We start from the raw sequence: 23,444 nt of genomic DNA, 5'->3' as shown, positions 1-23,444 counted from the left end.
TCATATTTTTGAAAATAGCCAAATTTAAATTTTCCTCTCCTAATTTCAAAAAAAAAAAAAAATACAAAAATACTGAAATTTGAGTAACTTTTATAAAAATACTCACACAGAAATCTTTTCAAAAATACTGTGTTTTTGTAAAACAACAGTAGAACACAAAACAGAACAACTAAAAACAATAGTAGAACAGCTAAAAAACAACCGTAGAACAATAGTGAAAACTTAACTCAGTATAAAACTTACACAGTATTTTTTAAAAAAATTCTATCCCACAGTATGAAAATAAAAAAGTTAGAAATTTCAGTATGTCGTGTAATTATCTAAAAAAAAAAATAATTACTTTGAAATTTTTGGTACATTTATATTACAAATTAAAGGAAAGAAGTAGTCGGTAGCCCTCAAACAAAAGTTTTATCTCTAAAAAAAGATAAGTAATCAAAGTGGATTAAATGATTAATTAACTAAACTAGCTTGAGACGAACATCCACCACTTGTACAGCCCAAGCCCATAAATTATTGAATAGCCGATCACTCTCATTGGGTACATCCTAACTCTGCAGATCATAAACCAAACACTACTTAATTATAAAATTTTCTAATTCTAATAATTAATCAAGCTTAGTTAAATAATTTTGATAAATCACGAAACAAAAAAAAAAAATTCAAAAACAAATATTAGCACATATAATTACTTTTAAATTGAAAGGGGAAAAAAAACAAAAGATATTATTATTCCAAATTAACAAATATTAAACATTAATTAATTAAGTGAAAATGTATATAAGAGAAAAGGGATAAATAAGCTTGCCTTGGTAGTCCAGATCTGTGAGAAGCAGCATGAGAGGCCCTTTCATCAGCGGTAACTGGGTGGATCCAGCGAGAGAAGTCACGGTCGAAATAAGCCCAGTCTGGGCAAAACACCCCGGCAAGGCCCACTACTCCCACCAAGTATGTTCCCACTATTTTCTTAAACGACAACGTGCATACCCCAACCACAGCCACCACCGCAGCCAACCAAATCAAGCCTGACCGCAAACCTGTGTCGTTAGCCATAGTAATAAGAGATAGAGAGGGAGACACACTTATTCTCTTGTTTTGTTTTGTTGCCTAATTTGCTTTGCTGATTTTCTTTTGGACCCCCTTAAACTTAAACTCAAACTCAAAACTCATAACCTATATTTCTTGCTAAAAATATTATGCTCATTTTCTTAGCCAAGCCAACCACTACAACTAGAAAGAAAATAGCTTCCATATTATTATAGGTGGTGGGTCCCACTCCCATCCCATAGAAGGGGAGTTATGGACCCTCAGCTATCAACACTCCCAACTGTATCCATTAATAATATCTCATTCTAACCAATATCAAATATTATTATTATTAAATATAACTTGTTTTTTTTTTTTATCTTAAAAATATGTGTTGACTGTTGAGTGTTGGGTGTTTGTTGTAAAACAGAGTGAAATCATATGTGCACCTAATGTGACACTTGCCTTTTATCATATATACAGTAATTTTTTGATGGGTGTGTACTAATATATGTGCACGAGGTGTTGCGTACTAATATCATACTTTGTATTTATTTCGTATCGTGAGATTTTTAAAATTAAATATTTAGTTGAAATAAAGTTAAAAAAAAAATAAATAAAAAGATGAGGAAACACTAGTATTTTTTTTTACGTGATTTAACCGTTAACAAACCTAAATTCATGATGCAGCCTCAGAAACGTTTATGAAGTTTTTACAGTTCAAATGTGTATTTCTCGGATTGTGAACCCTTTACATGGAGAAGATAATATCATATTTATAGACATCCATGCTTAATGGGTCGGACATATTCAAGTTGAACTAAGGTTTATTATAAGAAAAAGTCCATTGATGGTGTAAAATACATTAGTTTAACATTTTTGTAAGCTATTGTGCTGGGTAGGTGAGGCCCAATTCCAAAAAGAAATTTGTCATACCGTGCATGGTACTATTGACAATGACAGCTGGTGTCGTATGAAAAGGCAATGTCAGAGTAGTGCTGAGTTCCACAAAAAGGTAACCACATTTTTGCCATGAGCCTTTCTAAAATCTGGCAGAGGGGACATGTCACCAGATTCCTCGAGATCGTGTCAGAGAGGTGCCACGTAAGAATCATCCGAGATAATATGTTGTCCCATATGCCCTTTCCACTTTGATTCCCGAATAGCCTTTGGTGGTGTCTCGGTATGCTTTGAGATATTCTTGTAAACTTCGTTGGTCAACAATGGTATAACTATTGTCTCGAAAAGCTCATGAATCCTGAGTATTATGTGGAATCCAGATACAAGATCCGAACTTATATTACTCAAGGAAAAAGTCTACCTAGCAGATCTTCTTGGACTGATTGACAGGCCCAAAACTCATTAAATATTGGCTAGGTGCCACATGTCTTTTATATGGAAACACAAAAAATATTTACTCCACAACTTGTTGGTTTTATAGTACTAAATCAGATACGCAGCGGAATTATTCGTATTAATGATTATCATTATATCATAGTCTCAATAGATCTCCAGATGTGTATACATTAAATCAAAATAATAAATTACGTGAAAAAATATATATACCTCTTGATAACTATCAGGGTATCCTCGAAACTTCTCGTATGTTGTATCCTTTTGGTTGATTAGAAACTCATACCGTAGTCTTCCAAATTAATCCACCACACACAAAGAATAGTGTGGACTATCAGGATAAAGTGTATAATTTGTTCATGTATAATTTTCAACACATGAGCAAGAACAATTTGAGAGAGAAAATATTTTTCTTTTTCTCCTCTAGGTTTTTCGAAAATAGAATATGAAAAGCTCTCTTTTTGATTTCTCAAATTAGACTTGTATTTATAGTAGTTAATTCCCTATTAATTAAATTATATTTAATTATTTAAATAATATCTATAATTGCCGGTTATTGATATTTCAGACGAGAAAATATCTCAACCAACTTGAAATATCTTTAACCAATTTTCAAATTCAAATATTTATCTAAGTTAATTAATTAACCTAAAAGACAAAACTAATAGGGACACCCTACTATAGGATAGGCACCTACCTTGTCTTATTTAGGACAAGGATGATGTCTTTTGTCCTGATAATTTTTGTCTCAACAAATATTGTGTTGACAAATTTTATCTTAACAACTTTTGTCTTTTCCCTATTTAATTAATTTAAAAAATTATTTATTTATTATAAAAATAAATAATTACTATTTTGTCAATTCTGAATAGATTTTTTTCGAATAACATTATACAACTCTTTATCCCTCACTTGACAGTGTTTCAAGGTGACGATTCGGGAACTATAGACCTATAATTTTAAGCTTTAATAAACTAGATTATTTATTGTGTTTCATCATCAAAATAATCTTTTGTTTATTAATTTCATGATTATTCCACTATAAATATAGAGTTGAACTCTTAGTAATTATAAAATTATATTTACTGAGTTTTACTATAGTGACCATTGATATAATTGTTAATGCAAATTTTTTGTTAACTAAATAATTAGCTTTTTTTTTGTAATAAATAACCTGTAGAATTAATTATATTGTAATTAAATATATAAAAAGCAATAAATAATAAGAAGGTTTTTACGTAGTTTTGAAGTTAAATTTTTATAGTCTACGAGTCTATCTTATTAAAGATTGATGTGTTTATATACATTTTACAATGATATTATTTTTTAGGAATAAATAATTGTAATATTATCTATTTTTCTCAAGATTGACCATCATTTGTTCTTTGGGCTCTATCCTTATTTATAGATGTACAAGGTGACAGATTTTCCATTGGAATCTAATCATTTGTAACTGATTATGAAATATGGACATTTCTCACGTAGTATCTTTGTACACATGGAATAATAACAAATAACTGCCTAACCACTCTTTATCTTTATCTATAAATGGTTATGCTAACTGTGCTAAATTGTTCTTGCCGTCTGAATATTATCTTTCTTAAACATCTTCGTAGAAAAATGTTAAGTGTTGAGTTATGATGCATCTTGTAGCCTTCCTTAGCCGTTGAGAGAGGAATTAGCGAGGTGGTTAATTCAATGCGTCAAGAGAGCAAGGTGAGTGAATGTTGAAGTTGTCTTCATTCCTTGAGCATACTCACGAGTATGTGGATCAATGAGATGCAAGCTCATACTCACAAGCATGTGGATCAATGAGCTACAAACTCATTGTCTACTCGTTCTGAACAATTTTATTGTGTTTTCTATTTATCCCAAGGTGGACCTATTTATCTCGCTGGTCTCATCAATCAATAGTTATTCCTCACGTCTCGCTATTGCCTATATGACAGTGAGTTTGAGTATTTTTATTAACTGTATTTCATGAAACGAGTCATTTAAGTACATTTAATAATGCGTGATTTGAGCTGGTTCATATTCCAGCTTTGATACACGTGTTATTTTCTTATTGTTGCCTAAAATATTGGTATAACAGTTGCTCCCTAAAAAATATTTTTTTTTAAAAAAAAGGACTTTTTGAATGCTTCAAAGGGTATGATCATACTTTTCCATTTAAATTTTGCATGCTTTTGTTTTGGTTGTTCAAAAATTTGAGGCGAATCATATCACCATTAATGCTCTGATTGTTCCTTTCTCAACTAGTTCTAATCCTTCAATCTCTTCTTTCCTTGATCGAACGGTTTTCACCGTTTGGGTATAAATTTTAAAATTTCCCCTTACTTTTGCCATTTTTGCCCGTAAAACCTTAGAACTCAAAAATTTCTTAACCACCTTCCTCTCTGAGATTGCACGCCCTCACTGTCTTTTGCTTTCTTTCTTCGAATTTCACCCGATTACACCCCACAACTTTGGAATCACTAATACCCAGTTTTCCTGAACTCAAAGTTCTCATCGCGAAGTTGTTCAAAACCCATAATTTCTCATCAAACAAGTAAGTGACATTCGCTTTTGCTGACTTCTTGAAAATTTCAATCTTGAATTCCCTATATGTGTGTTAATTTGCATTTGTAATTTGTTTGTGTAAGTTTTATATGAATGTTTGGGTAATTTAGGGCTTAGAAAATTTAAGGTTACGTGATTCGCAGGTTTTGGGTTTTATTTATGCTCTATTTTTCCAGGAATTAGGGTATTATTCTCTGTATTCATGTCCCACTTTAACCTAAAATATATGCTCCCAGAATCCTCAGAAATCAGACTTCTTCAACTCCAAGCTCTAGTTTATAAACCTTAAACTTAAAAGCCTCAATCCTTACTTGAAATTAATGATGTAAAAATTAAGAACCGCCTCATTAGGTCTAACCAAGAGGAAGTTTCTAACAATTATATGCGATTCTTAGAAGAAGTCATTGAGGGTAAATGTTGTTACTTGCGTAAAGTAACCTGACTTGACTCTCCTAGTTTAGTTAATATTCCCTTAGCGAAGCTAATATTTTTTCCTCCAACCACTGTTGCTTTTTCACCAGGTCACTTAGATTTTGAACTCATGGCTCAAAAAGCTTGCAAATCTAAGACCCCTCAGAACCTTTCTATCACTTTCAAGGCAAAATTAATTGAGTCCAGGGTCATGTCTATTGGCCCTTATGTTAGGGACATTTTGAGATTGTGCAACATAAGGAACGAGAAGGGATGTCGCATTCGATTTGTTGCTCAAGGAGAGTTTATCTGTTACCCTCCTGAACGTTTGATCCAAGATGAAGGTTGCATCACCAGCGAGCCTTCTAAAATTAGAGCATGGAGCGTCAAACATATAAGGGCTGGAGCAGCTCTCCCCCTTAGGGATTATTTCAAAGAGCTCTACAATTATCTTAGTATTACACCATTTTAGCTTGCACAAAACTCTTGCAGGATCCTAGCCTGTTTGAAATCTCTTTACAACATTTTGAAATGGAAGTGTCTAACACCCCTAGAAATTTTATACTTATACTTCGTCAAGGCCTGTCCTACAAGGAAGCATGGAGTAGAAGGTTTTTATTATCTCGAAACCCATACCAATGATCGCAAGATATTGTGAGGCTGCCCAACAAAAAATAATTTAAAGACGATTCCTTTTGGACCACTGGATTATATCCAATCAATACTACCAAATTTAGAATTATACGTAAGTACTGACTTCTCTCCAAATCTTGGTTTTGAGTTACTATCCTTTTTCAATAGTATTAATTCTATTCTTTTTTCATGTTTCCAGCAATCACCAGGAGACCCATCCCCACACCAGAAATCAAAGAAAGGCATAATATCTTGCTCAACCTTCCTTATGGTTTGCGAGCTACCAACTTCTTATTGCACAATGATAACTTGAAGGCATGTGCCCTTCTCGGTAGGGATCAATGTACAAATTACTTTAAGACCCCCAAGTTTCCAAACTGGCAATAAATCCCTATGCCCAAGGATGAAGAAGATTGTGACTACGTCGCTCGCATCTATTACTTTAAAAATATGACCACTCGGGAAGCTGAAGATGAGGCCTCCCGAGGTAATAATTCTGGTGTTTGTGGCTGGTCTCCTACCATTCTTGGGGCTGATCGAATAACATTAGTTCAATTTAAGGAGGGTCAGTATAATTTCTTTATCTGAAACTGCATTGACTTAATTACATATAAGTTCGATAGTTGGTATCCTAAACACCATGTCTAGTTAAGTTGTAATAACTCCTACTTTGGGATTACTAAATAGTATGAAACTAAATTCGATAGGGCTGGCTATTCAGATTAGGACATGTCTCCTCTTAACCTCTTTTAGCTTTATATGATCAGTGGCTCTAAGGAATTTAGTAATTATTATAGCCTTTTCTCCTCGTCTAATGATTATAGTAATGTCCTAAGTGGGAGATCATACCCATGGGTGTGATTAGGTCTAAATACAACTTGTGAATGTGTGTTGTCTAAATCCCATAAAATTGAAACATTTTTTGATGTAGTCTTGGTGGTGGTGGTAGAGTTGATGAAGGGACTGTTAAATACTACTAAAAAAAAAGGGTTTAGGCGTCACTTTTAAATAGACACTTATATTTTTACCGTCGGTTCTCAAGACCAATGTATGTACCACCGACACAAAACTAGACACAATTTGTGTTCGTTCATAACAGGCGCTTAAGATCATAACCATCGATTAACGATCAATGCCAAAATAAAATATTTGACGGCAAACACTCGCGCCGTAGCAGGCTTGACTTCTTATTTATGTTCTTCTTTCTTCAATTGAGGATAGTCTTTCTTGAGGTGTCCAACCAACCCGCACTGAAAACAAGCTCTTCAATTATACTCCCCAAGGTGATGCTTCTTACAATGTAGACATTCAGGATAGGAGTAAGTCTGACGCCCTCTTTTGACTTTGTTCCCATGAAACCTCTTATTCTAGCCCGAACTACCAGAAGTTGTGAATGTCCTCTTCTTCTGCTCAGCGGTAGAAACACCTCTCTCCCTACCAGGATAAGGAGTAGGAAGAGTAATGGTCTTGCCGACACTAGGGATCACTCGAGTCTCTTGCAGGAATTCAACTGCACCTTCGGCTCAGACAACTTTATCCATTATTTCAGCATAAGTTGTGGTATCATTAGTTGTGATAACCAAGTCATGCCTAATCTTGGCATTTAACCCTGCCAAAATATTTCTCCTTCTTGCTGAAATCTGTAGGTACTATCCCAGAAGCTACCTTCGCTAATCGATCAATATTAGTCGTATATTCTGCTACTGACATGTTCTCACCTTGAACAAAATCAGTAAACTCTTTCCTTTTTGCACTGCGCACTGCCTCATTGTAGTACTTGTCATTAAACAAATTCTGAAATTCTTCCCAAGTCATTACCGTGACGTCCCGAGTGAGGGACACCATCTCCCACCACACTAGGGCATCCTCTTGAAACTAAAACGTGGCACACGTCTCTCTGTCATTCCTGGTAACTCCCTTGAAATTCAAAATTCTTTCAATTACCGTTAACCACTATTCCGCTTTCATAACATCGGGACCTCTCAAAAATATTAGAGGTGCCTACTTCTGAAATCATTCATACAGAGGCTCCATACGATTACCAGCAATAGGTGGTTCTATTGGCACCGTAGGAACAACAAAAACTGATGGTTGTAAAGGCGGCACTGCAGGGGAACCTTGCTGTCTAAGCCTTCAAATTTCATCGTCTTGTTGGTTAATTCAGTCCTACATCTCAGCAAACCTCTGCTCCCAATCAGGACGAGCCTAAGGTGGATCCCCTTGGCCACCCCTTTGAGTACGACCATGACCTCTGCTGCATCCACAAGGGTTTTAGGGGTTTCGACCACCCCGATCATTCCTAGTCTCAACCATTTCTCTACGTCCTCTTACGTTTTGCTGGGCGTCCATTCTTTAGGACTTGGCCTGCGAACCCATGAGGTATATAGGTTAGCCAACGGTCATATACATTTCTGATATCGCATTTATGGATTTGGGCAACATACAACATATCTAATATATTATAAGTTAAACAAATCGCTAATAGTAAAAGCTTACAGAACCGTGAGTTGATCTCATCTTTGGCAATGATTGTACATATCTTAACGATCTTCAATAAACAACCTAGTGGCTTTGATACCAAACTTGTAACGCCCAACATGAAAAACATTTAAATATTTACACCATAAAAGTCATATATATATATTAACAAAAGTTAGGATCCCGATTTCAAAACTAGTTTCTTGTAACATAACATATTACTAATAATACTTTTTTATACATGTCACATAGTGACCACAAAAGTTGACTCAAAATGTTCCCAGGCCAGAACCCTCTATGTTGTACTGTCGCGATATGTACAATCACTGCTGAGCTCCAAACTCACTGCTCCACCGCTTTGGCCTTTCCTTTACCTACACATATAACACATTGGCGAGTCAACAAACTCAATAAGATATGCATAAAATATACAGTGTAATATCGACTTTTAATTAGGCCCTCTCGCACTTATCAACTAAGCTTGTCATATGGTCAAGAATGTTCTTAACTAGGGTACGACCGCTGTACCACATGCACTACATACCATCGCTGTATTAGTGTTGGTAGTGTATAATTCGTACCCCGATTACCACTAAGTATTGTACCATATGCACTCAGTACCCAACTATACTAGTGTTAGTAATACTGGGTTGTACTCTCAGGCTGTACCACATACACTCAGTACCATTACCGTACTAGTGTTGGTAGCCTATAAAACATATAAGCATGCATATAATATCAATACACACATTCATATACCATACTTTATGCTTATCTTACCTCGTTTCCAGATTCAAGCGTGCCAGTCGACCTGAATAGAAACTCACTCACTGAACGGAGGCCCTATATCACAATCGCATAAACCGGTAAACAACTTTCTAAAATCTTTTCGGGGATTTAAACTTGAAACTAAAGTCTCCCTATCGATAAAAAGTATAGCAAAGTCCTAAGTATCGAAGAAACACACGAAAACCCTAAAACAAGGAAACTGCCCAAAAAATGGTAGACGTTTTTTTGGATATTGTACCAGAATAAACGACAAGTCGTTTTTGCAAAAATGACCTGTCATTTTTTATTGTAGAAAAATAAAAGGCCCCCATTTTGAACCAAATCAACCCCAAACTTCACCAAAATGCTCCAAAACACCTACAATCATCAATATAAACCAAATCCAAGCAATAAAACTAAAAATAGCACAAAAATACACAAACCACAATTGTTGAGCCATGTTTGAGTTCTTGAACTCAAACTTGCTCAACAATCAAACCAGCCCCTAATTTTAGCTAAAATAAACCTAAACCAACTTAAATTAACCTAAAAAAATATTCTCTAGCTTCTAGGGTTCAGACAGAGCTGAAAACAACCTTAGCATACTAGAAATTAATGAAAAACAAAAAAGCTTGTGGAAATAGGTTCTAGGGTTCTTACCACAACTTGAATTTCACAAATCCCCTGCTGCAATCCTAGAAATCTAGCTTTCCCTTGGCTTCTCTAGGGTTCGAATGGAAGAGAAAGAGAGAGATGATATTTGGTTGCAATTGTTCTTTTTTCCCTTAGTTTGGTTTCTCATAATAATTGACACTTAATTAATTTTAATCTATTAGAAAATGGCCAGCTGCCCCCACTAAGAGTAGCCACCTAATTACCAAAACCAAAAATGACCATAATACCCTTCAACACACCTAAAAGATAAAGCGACTTACGGTTAAAATAGTCCAAAATCATAACCTCGCTTATTTCTCGATATCTCAAATATCACTTAGGAATATCCCTCTAAATAATAAGATTCTAACTAACCCATGTGACTAATTTGGCCATCCGTCACATTTTCCATCGTCGTCAGGCAAAAATTATAAAAACTGTAAAATTTGCATATAACATAACTAATATACTTAGAGTTTAATAAAATCTCCGAGATTGAAAAATTCTAACTCTAATGCCCATTGCTAAAAATAGGACTCCCAATAAATATAAATAATCATATATAATCGATAAATAACAATAATTAATGTCTATTGCCATACTAATCCTAAACTAAGTCATGCGTTCATTACAGTCAAACATGGCTTTTAACAGAGAAATTTATATGAAAATGATTAACTGTTAACAGACCACGAGTTTTAAGGGTATTGCTGCTAAAATATTGGTTTAGGCGGTTAATTGTTAGTGAGATAATTTTTTTAAAGTTTTACTACAATTAACTCTTATTTTATTACTAATTAGATATAGCAATAAGTTATAGATATATATATTTTTTATTATCTTACATAATAAGATAATAATTAAAATTAATGATAAAGTTATTTTAAAAAAATAATAAAAAATATTAATGAAATGTTAAATTTTGTATTATTTTATTTTTATGCATTGTCATTTTTTTAATAAATATATCACAAATAAATTTTGAATTGATTTTTTTTGAAAGAATTACTGTTATTGCCAACAATATAATCTTTATGAGAATACACTTTTTTTCTTTTTTTTTTTTGCTAAAATGACCATTTAATCTTTTTTTTTTTAAAAAAAAGAAATAAAGAAAAAAAAAATACAAGAATACATGATCTCTATCACTACACATCTATTCCTTACAAATACATCTTAGCAAAAACCAAAATTACACTTTTACCTCTCAAAAATTTATTGTAATTAAAATAGAAAAAAATCAATTTAAAAAATATTTTCTTTTTCTTAAAATATTGTACTATTCGGTTGAAAAACTTGTTGTAGGAGGTCATGAATTCATGGCCATGTGACAAAGATTTCAAATTTTCTTTTGTCCCATTTGAGGGATCTAACTCCTCAAACCATTGTGTTTAATTTTTTTTATTCTATTTCTTCTCCAAATCTCATTTCATTTTCTTTTGTTAATGACTTCAAAGGTTAATGATTATCTAAATTTTTTGTCAACAATATAATTTGGAAACAAAAAGACAATATTCTTTTTTATTTATTTAAAAACAGTTACAAAATAGAAAATAAGATATTAAATTGTTTTTTAATATATATATAAAAGAAAAAATATATAATATCAAATTTTACATTTTAAATATATAAAAATAAGTAATAATTATTTGAAACTATTAGTAAGAAAATAATATAAAAAGTAACAACAGCTAATTTTTATTTCTCTTTCTCAGAAAAAAAAACTAATGTGAATGTATATAATCATAAATAGTGATATTATATGTGAAGAAATAAGAAAATGAATAACGTATGAAAATTATGCCCTTGAAATTCGTTGATTTAAAAGAAAAAAAAAATGATTCTAAAAGATTAATGACATTAGTTCTCATGAATTAAAAAATTGTCAAGTAGAATGACACGTCATAAGTTGTTGTGCTGCCTATCAATAATACTCTAAAAATTTGAGATCATTATAAAAATTTTGAGAAAATTATTCTAATAAACTAATTTTCATTCTTATTATTTTTATCTATTTTTAAAAAAATAAAAATAAATAAAAAATGGTAGTAACTTATAATAATAGGTAGTTTTAGTTAATAGTTTAATTTATATCTTTTAAACAATTAATTCTTTTCTTATAAAACATATGCATATGCATATGCATATTGATTTAAAAAAATTCTTATGAAACAATTTTTCATATATATAAATAATTTATTTTTACTTACATTAAATGTAATTAGATTAAATCAATTTTAATTGGATTTTAAGATTGATATTAATAACCAATTCAATCTAATTAGAATCTAACTTTTAATATTCAGTCTAATTCAATTGTAATTAGATATCTAATCTTTTATAATTGAATTAGATTGGATCGGTTCGGTTTAATTGAATTAAATTAGATACTACCCAAGCACTCCCAATAGCTCATTTCAAATAAAGATTCTTTAAAAATTCAAAGAACAATAGAGCAAAACACCTTCCAACAAATGACGTAAACTCATTCTCTATTTTAAAATATTTCTATTTTTTTCAAATGCTTCTATGCATGTAGACTGTAAAGACAGTTAGAGAGTTAGGTAGTTGTTAGTTGTTGCTGTCCAATTTTGTTACAATTCTGTTATGGTCTATTGGTTTATCTTTGGCTCCTTGAGCCATGTATATATTGTGTACTTCAGCTCAATATTGTAATAAGGTAAATTCTTTCCTTTCACTCTCTTTCTCTTTTTCTTTCCGTCTTCTTCTTCTCTTTTCTTCTCCTTCTCTTTCTGTTTCTTTGTTTCTTGTTACTCTGTAACAATGGGGAGAAAAGATTCCAACACTAACATTGTATCAGAGCCTTACCCACGATTGGTGGCGAATATGGCAAATGTTGGAACTACTAATTCCAGCTCCACTTACCCTAGACGACCACCAGGTTTCTCGACTGCAAATCGAACTTGATCCAGAGATGATGAATCTTCACCAGTGTACTTCAATCACACATTGTCGATTAAGATGAATGATCACAATTTCCTTATATGGAAACAACAGGTTCTTGCTGCCATTAGAGGTAACAGGATGCTGAAGTACATTCAAGATTATGCTCCACCTCCTCAATTCTTGAGTGATGCAGACCAGGCAGCTCAATTCTTGGGAGGTTCAAGATCAATTGCTGGTATCTTGGCTCCTATCTTCCATGACTGAAAGCTTGCTAACTCGAATGGTTGGATGCAACACAGCCAGACAGATTTTAAGTGTCTTGGAGAAACATTTTACCTTGCAAGTCTCATTTAAGATCTTGGAGTTCAGAATTAAACTTCAGAATCTTAAGAAAGGACCACAATCTCTAAATGATTATCTGCTTAAGGTAAAACAACACGTTGATCTTCTTGCATCTGTTGGTGATTTCTATCTGCACGTGATCATATAGCTACAATCTTTAAAGGATTTCCAAGTGAATATGACACGTTCATCATCTCATTGAAGACTCGAATTGAAGGATATTCAGTTGCTGAGATTGAAGCACTCCTGCTTGCTTCTAAATCAAGAATTGAGAAGACAGATAAAGAATTTGATCTGAATGCAAATCTTACAGCTAAAAATGCAGGAGCAGATCTGGACAATCAATGGTCATATGAAGCCTTGCTTGCTCACTACAATCGAAATTGCAGGGGCTCTAATTCTGGTTTTCTCCGTCGAGGTGGATCAAGCACTGTCAATCCAGGCAGGGGAAATAATGCCACTCAATTTGGAGGAAGGTTTCAAACCACTCCAAACAAACCACAATGTCAAATTTGTCATAAGATAGGACACTTGGCCCTTGAGTGTTTCTACAGGTTTGACAAAAGCTACGTGTGCTTCTTACTGCAGATAGCAACACACCTTTGCAAGCTCATGCTGCTCAGACCTCTATGCAAGCTCAAAAGTCAAACACAAAGTGGTTCCCTGATTCAGGTGCTACCAATCATTGTACACCAGATGTGAACAATCTTGTGCAGAATGCAGACTACACTGGTCACGAGAGGCTGTATGTGGGAAATGGCTCAGGTCTGGCAATTCAACATACTGGTAGTGCTTTCTTTAAATGTCAATGTTTTGATAAAAATTTGATTCTTAAAAATCTTTTGCATATACCAGAAATTACCAAGAATTTACTAAGTGTTTCTAACTTTGCTCAAGATAACAATGTTTTCTTTGAATTTCATCCTTCTGTCTGTTATGTTAAGGATCTGAGGACCAAAGCCATAATCTTGACTGGGATACTCCACAATGGCCTATATACTTTTGTTCAAGACCAATTGCAGGTGCTATCTCAAATCCCTACACCTTGTTCAACTCTCAATCTCCAAGATCAGCAACATGACTGTCTTGTAACCTCTAGTGCTAGCAATCAAGACTCAAATAAAAACAATTATAATCCCTGTCATAATTCATCTATGTCTATTTTAGATTTATGGCACAATAGGTTAGGACACCCTGCTGAAAGAGTTGTTCATTCTGTACTGAATTCATGTAATATCTCTGTTAGTAATAAAAATACCATTTCAGTTTGTCAAGCTTGTTGCCTTGGGAAAATTCATAAGATGCCCTTTCCAAAACAGTCTAAAACTGTTTATACTGAGCCATTGCACCTCATTGTTTCTGATCTTTGGGGGCCTTCCCATATTACCTCTTACAATGGCTACAAATACTATATGAGTTTTATGGATGCTTATACTAGGTTCACCTGGATATATCTCCTTAAAAACAAATCTGAAGCTCTCAAAACTTTTCAAAATTTCAAAGCTGAAACATAACTCCAATTAGGCAAGAAAATCAAGGTCTTACAAATTAACTGCGGTGAGGAATATAGAACCTTTACTGAACCACTAAAACATGCAGGAATTGTGCATAAACATCCTTGTCCTACCACTTATGAACAAAATGACCTTGTTGAGAGAAAACATAGGCAAATTGTTGAACATGGCCTAAGTCTTCTTGCTCAAGACTCCATGCCTCTCAAATTCTAGGATGAGGCTTTTAGATCAGCTGTTTATCTGCAAAATCGATTACCTACTCATGTCTTACAACAACAATCTCCAATTGAATTGTTGTTTCACATTAAACCTGAGTATAGTAATCTAAGAACCTTTGGTTTTCTCTGTTATCTTAATATCAATCCATATAATAGGCACAAACTAGACTTTAGATCCTCTCCTTGTACCTTTGTAGGATATAGCTTAAATCACAAAGGATATAAGTGTCTGGATGCCTCAAGAAGATTGTACATCTCAAGAGATGTAATTTTTGATGAAACAAAATTCCCCTATGATATTAACACTAATGAATCTTCCAATTCATCTACCTGTCATGAGGAAACTATGCCATCTGCAACAATTCCTAAGTCATCTCATATGTACACTGTTGAGTATCTGTTTCCCACAGATCAAACACAACCCTCTTCTCAAACACCTGTGTTCTGTCCTGCTCCCATAGCTGAGTGTTAGGTTATAATTAGCCTATGTTTCGGGTCCTTAAAGTTAGCATTATCTCATCTATTGGTGTCTTTTGGAGCAGTTTTACGCTTGATTTTCATTATTTCAGGTTCCCGGAGTGTTAAAGTTCAAATTCAGTCAAATGGCGAAAAACTGGGATAAATTGGAAAAAAATTGGAAAATTCGTCTCTAGAAGCTACAGTAGTCGCGACTTCATAAGAGCCAGGTCGCGACCCTTTTTCTTGGTCGCGACCCTGGTCGCGACTTCGAGGTTTGGCAAAACCTTCGATTTTTGAGGTTTGCCTGTAGTCGTGACCAGCTTAAGGGCTAGTCGCGACTTGGTACTGACGTCGTGGTTTTGACCTAATTTTGATTTTTCTCTCAATTGGAGCACACTACTCATCCCTATATAAGGAATACGACACTGAAGGTCAGAATCAAGAAAAAACAGACCTAATAGTGGAGGCAAGTGGAGAGGAAGCTATCTTGAAGACCCGGAGCGATATCATCTTCTAGTTTCTTTCTTTTACCCTTTTAATTCTTCTTTATGTTTGTTTTTATTTCTGAATTAATCATGGATGCTTTTAGAGTTATTATGAACTAAATTTTCCAATAAGGGAGGATGATGATTGTTGTTTAAGTTTATGCCTAGTTAATAAATAATTGCCATTCCTTCATCTTATGTGTGAATACTATCTTTATTTGTGTTTAATTCCATGTGCAAGCTTGATCACCTTTTACATGTTTAATGATCTCAATTCGAAATCTGAAAAGTGAGAATTGAGAATGCTAAAATTTGGATAGTCTAGGTTTTGATGTAAAACGAAAGTATTTACATAGCCTCAGTGACTAATAGATTATTGCTTAATGCTGATTTTATGTTGATTTAATTAAGAAGTTAATTAGAGAACATAAGATTTAGAACCTAAAAGATCTGAAAAGAGTTAGGTTAATTTATAATCTGTCATTCACATTGAGATAAGGATAGCAATTAGGTATTAACATTGGTAGCTTAACAACAGGATTCACCTCCCTAATCTCTCATCTTGATTAATCTTCGTTTATTTTCTCTTTAATTTCTGAGTTATTTACTTTCAAATTGCAAACTTATTATTTTACCGAATAGAATCATAAGTATAGTTCAGTAATACTTAATTCAATTCCCTGTGGTTCGACCTCACTTGCGTGAGATACTACTTGATTGCGTACACTTGCGTAATAAACATAATTTTCGTAACAAGATTGAAGATTGGAGATGAAAAATTGAAATTTTGAGATGGGAAGGGGTAGTGTTCGGCTGAGAGGATTTGAATTTTGAAATTTTTGGTGCCCAAAATCGCTTCATGAGGCTAAAGAATAGGGCTTATATTGATGATCGGGGTATTGAATTCCCGGAGAATCCCTTGAGGCGTCAACCTCGATTTGAAACAATCAGAGCTCAAATAGAAAGAATGAAGTGGGGGAGCTTTGTAGATGCTCGGGGTCGGGCTAATGTTACTATGGCTTGTGAATTCCTTACGAATTGGCCCGACCGCCGGAATGGGGAAGTGAAGGTGCGTGGAAAGAAAGTGCCCGCTACTACTGATGCATTTAATGTGATGTTCTCTGTCCAAGATTACACTAGGGAAGAACAACGCCTCTGAATTATTGAGGAGGAATAGCAGTTTGATATGGTGGATGTGGCGGAGACAGTGGGGTTTCCTGGGTTGAGGTTCCATGACAATGATGGCACCGAGGGGTCGCCAAATATTCTATACTGATGTGAGCTGAACCCGGTGGCAAAAACATGGCTGTACTTTGTGAGTGCTCGGTTAGTGCCAAACAAGTATTTTTCTGATGTCCAAATGGATCGCCTGAAATATGTGTACGCCATAATGAAGGGGTACAACATTAACATTGGACAAGTCATAAGGCAAAGCATTGAGCAGATCGTGCAAGGAGCCACGGGAGGTGGTTTCGGTTTGGCAGGAGTTATCACAGAACTCTGCGGGGCATATGAAGTTCCCCAGTTAGAGTATGACAACACGGTGTTGCCACTTCGCAAGATGGACATCGCCTTTATCAACAGGCTGAAAGAGCCACATCCCTATGGCCAACCACCACCTGATGCACCGCAAGGGCGTAGGCAGCAACGCGAGCCTAGTGTTGAAGAAGAAGAGGAGCAACCCCTACAATTGCCTGGGCCTATCGATCCTACAACACAATACACTCATGCACAGCTGAGTTATATAATTCAGCAGAACAACCACATGCAACAATACATGGTGCAAAGAAGTATCTATGATGAGGGACAAGTTCAGCAACTCAACTCTCTTATCAACAGAATGAACATTGGGATTGATGACCCGAACTATTTGGCACAACCTCCTCGGTTCTATCCCTATGACCAGCCGCCACCACCCAACCCTTTCTGAGAGGGTCTCAGGTAAGTCTCTTTTCTCTGCATATTCCTGTATACATTGGGGATAATGTCATATTTAGTTTGGGGGGAGAGACTTAAAACTTTTAAATTCTGCACTTTAATTTCTGCATTTTAATTTTCTGTTTTAGTTTTTTTTTTGTTTTAGTCAAGGAATGGCAATAAGCTTGATGATAGTTGTATACTGCTGATTAGTGCGATGTGTTCTGAAATTGTAAAATAACTGTGTGCTTGATTCTGTTAACTCTTTGGATTAGTTTGGATGCTTAGAAACCTGTGAACAATCGTAATTACTCAATCTGTGAAAATTGTTATAACTGTTTTACTATGGTTTGTGGTAAGATTAACAGGATAGCTTAGAACTTGCATGTTTATTCTTTTGAGGCGAAATCCTTGATAGTGTTCAATTGGAATATGACTTAGGCATTTGTTGGATAGTTTGAGCCTTTCAAGCCTACCATAATAATGTGTATCCCTAGTGAACCTTTTGAGCCTAAACCTGTTTTGTTTTTCACCCGTTGAATTGAAAAAAAATTTGCAACCACACTATTAATTTTTTCTTCACCATGTTATCCATGATATCATAAGCTACATAATTAGTTTGGGGGAGAGGAAACACTTAGTGAGAGGGAGAAAAACCTGTAAGATTGAGAAGAGGAAAAATTTTACTTCAATGTCACTGATGAAAAAAAAAAAGAACAATAAAAAGTGAAAAAAAAATATGTTTGAAAAAAAAAGAGACTCAGTGATGTTGGGAAAATAATAGAGATATTTTCTATCAATCTTGGTAAATTTGGGGAACATTATGGGATTCTAAAAAAAAAAAAGCTTGTAGGTTTTATTTGTGTGCTTATGATATGTTGAAAAAAAAAATTGTCTTTTGCCTATCCCTGAATATCTGAGCCATTATACTTAAGCCTTTAAAAGACCTAATGATTCCAAAGAATACTGTCAACATTAGTGGAGAAAGGTAAGCATGCAAGCGTATGAGTTATCGGATTGTGGATCTGTTGGAAAGAGTAAAACTTTTATAACAATGTTTCACATTTGAGTAAATTGTTGTAGTTGTACATAGTGTTATTAATGGAGCATCCGAGTTAATTGTTAGAGTTAGTAGGATCAAAATTCTAGTTTATGCAAGTAGAAAACAGAGCATGAGTCAGCAGCATAGTAATTATTTGATAGCGTAGTTAGTTTTTTTTTTTTATCTTACTTGGGGGCGAGTAAGAATCTAGTTTGGGAGATTTTGTTAGGTTATAATTAGCCTATGTTTCGGGTCCTTAAAGTTAGCGTTATCTCGTCTATTGGTGTCTTTTGGAGCAGTTTTACGCTTGATTTTCATTATTTCAGGTTCCCGGAGTGTTAAAGTTCAAATTCAGTCAAATGGCGAAAAACTGGGATAAATTGGAAAAAAATTGGAAAATTCGTCTCCAGAAGCTACAGTAGTCGCGACTTCATGAGAGCCAGGTCGCGACCCTTTTTCCTGGTCGCGACCCTGGTCGCGACTTCGAGGTTTGGCTGAACCTTCGATTTTTGAGGTTTGCCTGTAGTCGCGACCAGCTTAAGGGCTAGTCGCGACTTGGTACGGACGTCGTGGTTTTGACCTAATTTTGATTTTTCTCTCAATTGGAGGCACACTACTCATCCCTATATAAGGAATACGACACTGAAGGTCAGAATCAAGCAAAAACAGACCTAATAGTGGAGGCAAGTGGAGAGGAAGCTATCTTGAAGACCCGGAGCAATATCATCTTCTAGTTTCTTTCTTTTACCCTTTTAATTCTTCTTTATGTTTGTTTTTATTTCTGAATTAATCATGGATGTTTTTAGAGTTATTATGAACTAAATTTCCCAATAAGGGAGGATGATGATTGTTGTTTAAGTTTATGCCTAGTTAATAAATAATTGCCATTCCTTCATCTTATGTGTGAATACTATCTTTATTTGTGTTTAATTCCATGTGCAAGCTTGATCACCTTTTACATGTTTAATGATCTCAATTCGAAATCTGAAAAGTGAGAATTGAGAATGCTAAAATTTGGATAGTCTAGGTTTTGATGTAAAACGAAAGTATTTACATAGCCTCAGTGACTAATAGATTATTGCTTAATGTTGATTTTATGTTGATTTAATTAAGAAGTTAATTAGAGAACACAAGATTTAGAACCTAAAAGATCTGAAAAGAGTTAGGTTAATTTATAATCTGTCATTCACATTGAGATAAGGATAGCAATTAGGTATTAACATTGGTAGCTTAACAACAGGATTCACCTCCCTAATCTCTCATCTTGATTAATCTTCGTTTATTTTCTCTTTAATTTCTAAGTTATTTACTTTCAAATTGCAAACTTATTATTTTACCGAATAGAATCATAAGTATAGTTCAGTAGTACTTAATCCAATTCCCTGTGGTTCGACCTCACTTGCGTGAGATACTACTTGATTGCGTACACTTGCGTAATAAACATAATTTTCGTAACACTGAGCCAAATATTCCTCTGCCTAATCCCATTCCTATGGCTCCCTCTCTAAAGTGAAGTAATCAACCTACACTTGTGTTATCTGACTCTGTTACATCCTTAAAGCCATCTCCTACTCCTCAACCTAATCCAATTCAACAGTCTGTGTCCCAGTCCAATGGTCCCATAAGAAACAGGCATTCAATGAAAATAAGAGCCAAATTAGGGATCTTTAAACCCAAAGTGTATGTAGCTTTTCAAGAACCTACTAGTGTGAAAATGGCTCTGCAACATGAAAAATGGAGGAATGCTATGTCAGACAAAATGGGAGCCCTGAGAAAAAATGTCACCTGGACTTATGTTCCCTTACCAGATGGGAGAACACCTATTGGATGCAAGTGGGTGTATAAAATTAAACTAAATGCAGATGGTACTATCAACAAATTCAAGGCCAGATTGGTTGCTAAATGCTTTCATCAGCAACTAGGGTTTGACTTCACTAAGACATTTAGTCTAGTGGTTAAACCAGTGACAATAAGGATTGTTTTGTCATTAGCATTGGCCAAAGGATGGTGCATACAACAGTTGGACATAAATAATGCTTTCTTGAATGGTGATCTTAAGGAAGAAGTCTATATGACTCAGGCCCCTAGTTTCGAGTTACCAGATGCACCTCACTTAGTATGCAAGCTAAATAAGGCTATCTATGGTCTTAAGCAAGCCCCCAAGGCTTGGTTTGACAAGCTTCATCAATGTCTCTTGTCCTTTGGTTTTGTCTCTTCCAAGTCAGATCACAACCTCTTCATTCAACATACTTCTCATTCTATGATTCTGTTGCTGGTTTATGTTGATGAGATCATCATCACTGGTAGTGATGCTGCACAAGTTGCTGCTTTAATTCAAGCATTAGACAACAAGTTCTCACTCAAGAATCTTGGGAAATTACATTACTTTCTTGGAATTAAAGTTGAACACATAGAAACAAGGCTCCATTTGTCTCAAGGAAAGTATATAAAGGACTTACTATGTAGAGCTCAAATGTAGGATGCCAAGCCTGCTCCTACACCTATGACTAGTGGTTTAAAATTGTCTGCCTTTTAAGGAGACCCTGTTGAGAATCCTCAGCAATACAAATACATAGTTGGAGCTCTACAATACTTGACTATCACCAAACTTGAAATCTCATACAGTGTGAACAAAGTATGTCAATTCATGTCAAATCCTCTTCATACACATTGGAATGCTGCTAAGAGGATCTTGAGATATCTCAGTGGAACCATTTCTCATGGCCTGACTTTACAAAGATCTGCTGAGCTTGATGTCACTGCCTTTGGTGATGCAGATTGGGCTAGTGATCCTGATGATAAAAGGTCAACATTTGGATTTTCTATTTTCTTTGGCTCTAATCTTGTTGCTTGGCAATGCAAGAAGCAACATACTGTCTCTAGATCAAGCACAGAAGCTGAATATAGGAGTTTAGCTCAAGTTGTTTCTGAGATCACTTGGATGCACTCATTGTTTACGAAGATTCATGTTCAACTTCCTCAATCTCTTGTTATTTGGTGTGACAATTTGAGCACAATTCTCCTTACTACAAACCCTGTTCTACATGCTAAGACTAAGCATATTGAACTGGATCTGTATTTCGTTCGTTAAAAGCTTTCTTAGAAACTGGTGCGAATCCAACATGTTCCTGCAACAGACCAAATTGTAGATGGATTCACTAAAGCCACTTCAACATCTCGATTTGATTTGTTCAAAGCTAAATTTGGCATTGGTCCCTGCACCAATTTCAAGTTTGAGGGGGAGTATAAAGACGGCTAGAGAGTAAGGTAGTTGTTAGTGGTTGTTGTCTAATTCTGTTACAATTCTGTTATGGTCTGTTACAATTCTGTTAGGAGTGTAAATACTATTCATCTTTTAAATATATTTTAATAATATTTTAACTATATTTTATTTCATTTTTATTAATATGTATTATATATATTAAAATATAATATTTAAATAATATCATAAAGATAGAGAGAAAAAAATGATATATGGTGTTACATGATGTAAAATAAAGAAAGTAATATTTTAATAATGTATTTTAAAGAATAGAATAAAAAAAATTGTTGAGAGTGTAGTCCATCCTTAGTGTAATTGATAGTTATTAGAGCATCTCCAAAGAGACATTATTTTTGGTATTACACTATCACTAAATTTGGTGTCAAAAAATATTTTCACTCCAACCACAATACTAAAATTTATACCAAAAAATATATTTTATTATTAAACAATATATAAACAAAAATTAGCTATTAAATATTAATAATAATAATAATAATAATAATAATAATAATAAAGATGCAGTTACTACAGTGCTACTGCATATATGCAGTGCACTGTAGCAAAGAGTGCATAAATTACCTCAAAATGGTGCTACCTTGGAGAAGATTAACCACTGCATCCTCAAATTTGGGGGTTCTTTGGAGTTGCTCTTAGCAGATAGAGAGGGATACAGGAACACGTGGGTTTCATCTGAACTTTTTCAAAAAAAAAAAAAATATTACATTCCAAAACAAAAATGTAGGAATTCACTAAAAAAACCTTGTAAAGATTAAAAATACAATTTCCTAGTGGAAATAACAAAAGTAAATAATTAAAAGTAGAGTATATTTGGTAAAAAAGGAAAAATAGTTGATGAACTGCTTACAGAGACTTATTATTAGTATACAGATGAGACATACATTTGATCCTCTTTAAGGGTTGACCAATTTAAATAATAAAGATATAGTGAGAATTTTATATTTTGCCTAATTTTCAATAAAAAGAGAAATAGTAAATTAGTACTTCATAAAAAGAGAAAAAGAAAAAGAAATCAACATAACCTTTTTTTTTTCGCATATTCGTAAAATTATATACCATCGTGACGCATCGTCTTACCAAACCAAAATTTAACTATATATTTTTATATAAAAAATTTATGTACATCTGGGGAACGAAATAACAAATTAACTAAAAAAATATAAAAGTGTAAACTTAAACTGAATTATGCGTAGTTTTCAGAAAAAAAAAAAATAAAATAAAACAGAACAAACTGAATGATGCTTTAAACAAAAAAAAAAAAGAAAGAAACTTACAAAAATATTGAAAATTAAGTTAACTTTTACAAAAATACTATCAGACAGAAGTTTTTTCAAAAATACTATGTTTTTATATAATACAACAGTGGAACACAAAACAGAACAACTAAAAACAATA

At 34.0% G+C, this 23,444-nt stretch overlaps 1 protein-coding gene across 1 annotated transcript; it reads right to left on the bottom strand.

Annotated features, from left to right (window-relative positions):
- Window positions 1-316: 316 nt before the first annotated feature.
- Window positions 317-1,333, bottom strand: LOC115699243 (signal peptidase complex-like protein DTM1). The gene is made up of 2 exons (XM_030626549.2): window positions 809-1,333; window positions 317-554 (listed from the first exon to the last, which is right to left on the bottom strand). Exons 1-2 carry the CDS (start codon window positions 1,051-1,053, stop codon window positions 467-469), a joined length of 333 nt encoding a protein of 110 aa, XP_030482409.1. The 5' UTR covers window positions 1,054-1,333; the 3' UTR covers window positions 317-466.
- Between the last annotated feature and the right edge of the window lie 22,111 nt (window positions 1,334-23,444).

Source organism: Cannabis sativa, chromosome X (genome assembly GCF_029168945.1).
Source record: "Cannabis sativa cultivar Pink pepper isolate KNU-18-1 chromosome X, ASM2916894v1, whole genome shotgun sequence".
Taxonomy (NCBI): domain Eukaryota; kingdom Viridiplantae; phylum Streptophyta; class Magnoliopsida; order Rosales; family Cannabaceae; genus Cannabis; species Cannabis sativa.
Note: the sequence above shows the minus strand (reverse complement) of the source record. Positions and strands in the feature narration are given on the sequence as shown.